This window comes from Chrysochloris asiatica, unplaced genomic scaffold, assembly GCF_000296735.1.
Source record: "Chrysochloris asiatica unplaced genomic scaffold, ChrAsi1.0 scaffold00035, whole genome shotgun sequence".
NCBI classification, from domain to species: domain Eukaryota; kingdom Metazoa; phylum Chordata; class Mammalia; order Afrosoricida; family Chrysochloridae; genus Chrysochloris; species Chrysochloris asiatica.
This window is the reverse complement of record NW_006408553.1, coordinates 21,543,163-21,548,874: the sequence shown is the minus strand read 5'-3', so window position 1 is coordinate 21,548,874 and position 5,712 is coordinate 21,543,163. Positions and strand designations below refer to the sequence as shown.

The following is a 5,712-nucleotide window of genomic DNA, read 5'->3' as shown; positions in this document are numbered from 1 at the left end:
AAGCTGCAGTTTCATCATTTATATAACGGATTAAAAAAATGTGCCTCCATCACAGGACTTTGGTTTGAATTAAATAAGATGTTTGCAAAGTCCTTCAAAAAGTGCATAGCACACTCTAAGAATTTTTGTAGTTTCTTATTACAATACAAAAATAGCTGTACCAGTAAAGATTCACAATCTTGGAAAACCTTTGGGTTTTACTCTTTGCTGGAATCCTGGTGTGGCAGATTGGACCACAAGGTTGGCATTTCAATCTCACTAGCCACTCCTTGGAAACCCTATACAATCTTGGAACTAACTCAACTGCACTTAACAACAACTATGGTCGTTATGAGCTGGAATTAACTAAATAATACTGGTGCTGGTGGTGGTGGAATATAAGACCCCTGAAAGTTACCAGATAAAATCCTACACATCCAATTGATGCAATAAGAATGAAAGACTGTGTTAAGTATCATTGAGTTGGTCACTCTTAGTTACCTTATGCACGACAGAACCAAACATTGCTGGATCCTACACTAACCTCAAGGACCTCTGGTAGCGTAGTGGTTATGAATCGGGCTGTTAACCGCAAGGTCAGCAGTTCAAAACTACCAGCTGTTCCGCGGGAGAAAGATGAGACGTTCTGCTCCCGTAAATATTTACAGCCTCCGCTATGAGTCGGAACAGACGCCACGGCATACAGCCACCACTACCACACTAACCTCACAGTCTAGCTACATCTGAACACATTGCTGTCACTGTGTCTGAAGTATGAGAGATAAACTCTGGCCATCCTGGCTTTCACGGAGAATTCTGGCTGTATATCTTCCAACACAGATTGATTTGTTCTTTGGAAGTCCATGGTACTTTTAATATTCTCATCAAACACTGTAGCTCAAATGCACAAGTTCTTCTACGGCCTACCTTATTTACTGTCTGATTTTCAAATGCATATGAAGTTACTGAAAATACCATGGATTGGATCAGGGACACCTTAGTCCTCAAACTGACATCTGTGAGCTTCAACACTTTTTTGTTTGTTTGTTTGGTACAGAATTTTATGTTACAACCATTAACATAACTGTCTTTTATTCTTGCAGATCTTTGTCTTCATTTACCTTGGTCATATTGGGCTAACTCCCTCTGTATTGTGAACTGCCTTTCAAAGTGCAAGTTCATATACAAATGTATAACTAAGTTATTGGTTCCATGGTGTTTGGGTTATATTTGAAAGAGCATTGAGAAAATAAAAAGTGCTGTTACTGGTCCAACTAGCCCTATCAGTGGCACAAAGAAAAGTATAGGGAAAGTAGAGGTTCAGGTAAGTTTTTAATTAGTAAATTTACCAATAAATTTGAAAGAACATGGGGAACCTTAGGAATCATAGTAGTAAGTGAATGGGATACCTTATATATCCATAAATCTGTAGGCTGAGTACACATCCACCCCATCCACTCAGCATGCTTCTCAAAGTGGTGGTACATGAGAAGTTAATAATTTTCATGTCTGCCTTTCTCACTCTAATCTTCAGTCACCTTGTATAATAGCATATATATAAGCAATTAGGAAATGTTAAATTCTGACAGGGAGACCAAGTTAGAGTGAAAGGCAAATGTTTAGCAATAATGTTCAAACAAGCTGGCAAACAAGGAATTGTCTCCTTAAAGGGCCAAATACTCCACATTCTTCAAGAAATCGCAATCAGGTTTTCATTCTGCTGAATGTTTTCACATTTTACTTGTTACTGCCCAAAATTAAGCAAGTACACATTTTTGAGTATTGATTCATCACTAAACGGTTTACATTAGAAAACTTAAAAAAAAAAATTTGTGTGTGATAAACAAATCCATTGGAAAGGCGCTGGGTGTCAATTTCCAATGGGGGGAACGTTCTTATGCAGGTACTGTAAGGCTAAGTCCGTCCACTTCATTTCTTGTTCTTTAATAGACTCTGTGGTGCTACCGTTGTCTTGTTCAAGTTCAGGAAGCTTATTCAGAGGTATTGCAACATCCTCATAGGGCAGCTTGTCTTCTCGCCAAGCGTCATCAATCAAATCCAAGATCCTTCCATTTCTCTGCACCTCACTGTCCATTCTCCAGCAAACTAGATCTTGTCAGATCAGCACTCAGCCCACCACACCACCCGCTTCCTGCTTCAACACTTTAAAGAGGTCTTGTGCAGCAGACATACCTATTGTAGTATGTCGTTTGATTTCTTGACTGCTGCTTCCATGAGTGTTGATGATTGATCCAAATAAAATGAAGTCTTTGACAACCTCAATTTTTCTCCATTTATATGGATGTTGTTTATTGGTCCAGTGATGAAGATTTTTATTTTCTTTACATTAAGGTACAACCTCAATGAAGGCTGTGTTCTTTGATCTTTATTAGTAAGTATTTAAAGTCCTTTTTACTTTCAGCAAGCAAGGTTGTGTCACCTGCATGTAGCAGATTGTTATTGAGTCTTTCTCCAATCATGTTGCCAATTTTTCTTCATGTAACCCAGTTTCTCAAATTATTTCCTCAGCATACAGCCTGAAAAAATATGGTGAAAGGAACCAGCCCTATAGCACATCTTTCCTAATTTTAAACCATTGGTGTTCCTTTGTTCTGCTCAAACAACTGCCTCCTGGTCTACGCATAGTCCCTCATGAGCACAATTATGTGCTCTGGAGTATTCATTCTCCGCAATGTTGTCCATATCTTGTCACAATTCATACAATCGAAAGCCTTTGCATACTCAATAAAGCACAGGTAAACATTTTTCTGGTATTCTCTGCTTTCAGTCAAGATCCATATTACATCAACAATGATATGCCTCATTCCATATCCTCTTCTGAACCCAGCTTGAACTCTGGAAGTTCTCTGTTAATGTTTGGTTACACCTGTTTTAAAACTATATTCAGCAAAATTTACTTGTGCTTTTTTTTGCTGTGGAGCCAGCAGAGTTATTGACCCTTGGCACCTGGAGAACTGGCTGAAGCCAACTCCCACTGACTGTACAGTGACGACATCCCGGCTCTGCCTTCCTCACTGGCTTATCCGCAGCCTGGCTCTGGCCCCAGATAACACAACAGTGACTGAAGAGAAGACTTCTCTAAGAAACCAGCTGTCCAAATCTGATAATAAAAATGGTGAGGAAGATGAAGACAAGAGAAAACTTAATAAAGGAGTCTATAGAGACACCTAATAATGGCCAGTTTGATGTGAAACAATATCAAAGAAGTTACAACTGACAGTAGAGGCAGAGCAGTTGAAACCATTTTTTATGAAGGCAGTTGGGAGTCACATTGATGATTTTGTGACCAATCTCATTGAAAAATCAGCATCATTAGACAAGGGTGGCTGTGTTGTCACATCTTTTTCTGGTTTTGAAGGTGAGCAGAACAACCATAAAGCTAAAGATCTAAGGGCACCTCCAGAACAAGGAAAGCTTTTTATCGTAAGGCAATCTCTGAGAGATGAGCTGTTTGAGGTGGACCACATCAGAACAATATATTATATGTTTATTGCACTATCTTGCATTATCTTTATCCTCAGCACACTGGTAGTAGATTACATTGATGAAGAGAGGTTGGTGCTTGAATTCAGTCTCCTGTCTTATGCTTTTGGCAAATTTTCTATTGTTATTTAGACCTGGGGAGCCATGTTCCTGTCTACACTTTCGTTTCCTTATTTCTTTTTTCTACATTGGGCCAATGGATATAAGAAGAGTTCCCACCCAATGCTTCATTCTCTGGTTGATGGCTCACTTTTTGTTTTCTTCCAGATTGGAGCTTTAGGTTTTGGATCAACGTATGTCGTATTAGCATATACACTGCTCCCAGCTTCCCGGCTCACTGTTATACTTGAATAGATTCATTTTATAATGAAGGCTCATTCATTTATCAGAGAAAGTGTGCCTCGGGTAATGGATTCAGCTAAGCAGAATTCAAACACTGTACCAATACCCACAGCCGGTCAGTACTTGTACTTCTTATTTGCTCCTACCCTAATCTACTGTTACAACTACCCCAGGACTCCTACAATAAGATGGGGTTATGTTACTACTCAGTTTGCACAGAGTTTTGGTTGCATTTTTGGTGTGTACTACATCTTTGAAAGGCTCTGTGGCCCCTTGTTTTGGAATATCAAACAGGAACGCTTCAGTGCTCGTGTGTCCTCATCCTGTGTGTATTTAACTGCATCTTGCTAGGTATGCTGAGTCTGTTCCTTACTTTTGTTTTTGTTTTTGTTTTTGTTTTCTTACATTGCTGGCTCAATGCCTTTGCTGAGATGTTATGTTTTGGTGACAGTATGTTTTATAAGGATTGGTGGAACTCTACATCATACGCCCATTATTATAGTACCTGGAATGTGGTTGTCCATTATTGGCTATATTACTAAGCTTATAAGGACTTTCTCTGGTTTTTCACTAAGAAGTTCAAATCTGCTGCAATGCTAGCAGTCTTTGGTGTTTCTGCTGTAGTGCATGAATATGCCTTGGCTCTATGCTTGAGCATTTTTACCCAGTGCTCTTCATGGTCTTCATGTTCTTTGGAATGGCTTTTGACTTTATTGTCAACGATAGTTGGAAAAGGCCAATATGAAATGTTATGATGTGGGCTTCCCTTTTTGTGGGTCATGGAATCAGCCTGTGCTTTTATTCTCAAGAGTGGCATGTACATCAGCATTATCCTCTGAAAAATGCCACCTTTTGGATTATTTTCGACCTCGTTCCTGGACTTGCTGTTATGTGTTTTAGAAGTTTGGACTTTGTTTTCTTTAATATCACTGAAGTGCAGTTATTCTGACTGATTTGGAGCCAGCAGCTGTTTCCAATAGTTACAGAAGTTACCTGTATTCTTGGACCACTTTAGGCTTGACAGGTGGCTCACTCCATTCCTAGGTTACATGAAGCTGAGCTTTTGGAATCTTGTTCACTTAAGGCTTTTTTATTTTTTCCATTGTGGGAGAAGGGTATGAATCACAAAGATAATAGTAAACATAATGACAGATTTTACTGGATCATACCTGCTCAATCTTTAGTAACTATATCTGTGCATCTTTTGTTTTTGACGATTTACCAAAACACTTAGGAAGAAATTGTTTAAGCACTTCTGACTTAGAATTTTTGTCATACACTCTGTTGGAATATATACTAATTAAAAATGTCAATTTGGGAAGAACAGAAAATAATATCGGAATTAATTATTGATATTTCTACTAGAAAGAGAAAATACTATCTGTTTTACAAAGATAATCTTGTTTTACACCCTATTTTGTATTTTTATCTGATAAAAATGTTCAGTTCTACTCACTCAACTTTTCCTTTTTTTGTTTTTTTCTGTGAACAGTATAGGTAATGATTTCTGTGGAGCAAAAATATTTCTTTCCCATAGGATTCCTCAGTTTGTAATATCTATGAGGAAATCAAAAGAGGAAAGGGAAAAGAAGCAGCATAAGAGAAAGAAGAATATGTCCTATAACCTCAGAAGCAATTTGTTTAAAGGCTTTTCAGAGCTAATCATGCATTTAAATTAATGTTTGTTATTGAATTTACATGGAAAGTAGCTTTAACAATTTTTTTTAAGGTAATACTTCTCTTGAAGTTATTTAGAAATATTCTTTGGTACAAGTATATTCCTGTCAAGAAGTGCAGCCAGAGTACTCCTTGGAGGCCAAGATGGCCAAACTTCATCTCTCATATTTCAGACATATTGATAGGAGGGACCAGTCACTGGAGAAGAAT

The 5,712-nt window shown here is 38.1% G+C and overlaps 1 protein-coding gene and 1 pseudogene across 1 annotated transcript; one reads left to right on the top strand and one right to left on the bottom strand.

The window, feature by feature from the left end:
• Positions 1-1,849: 1,849 nt before the first annotated feature.
• On the bottom strand, positions 1,850-2,074 carry LOC102815050 (anaphase-promoting complex subunit 13-like). The gene has a single exon (XM_006859971.1). The coding sequence runs from the start codon at positions 2,072-2,074 to the stop codon at positions 1,850-1,852; it is 225 nt and encodes a 74-aa protein (XP_006860033.1).
• A 995-nt stretch (positions 2,075-3,069) lies between these two features.
• On the top strand, positions 3,070-4,725 carry LOC102814678 (annotated as a pseudogene).
• The last annotated feature ends 987 nt before the right edge of the window (positions 4,726-5,712 follow it).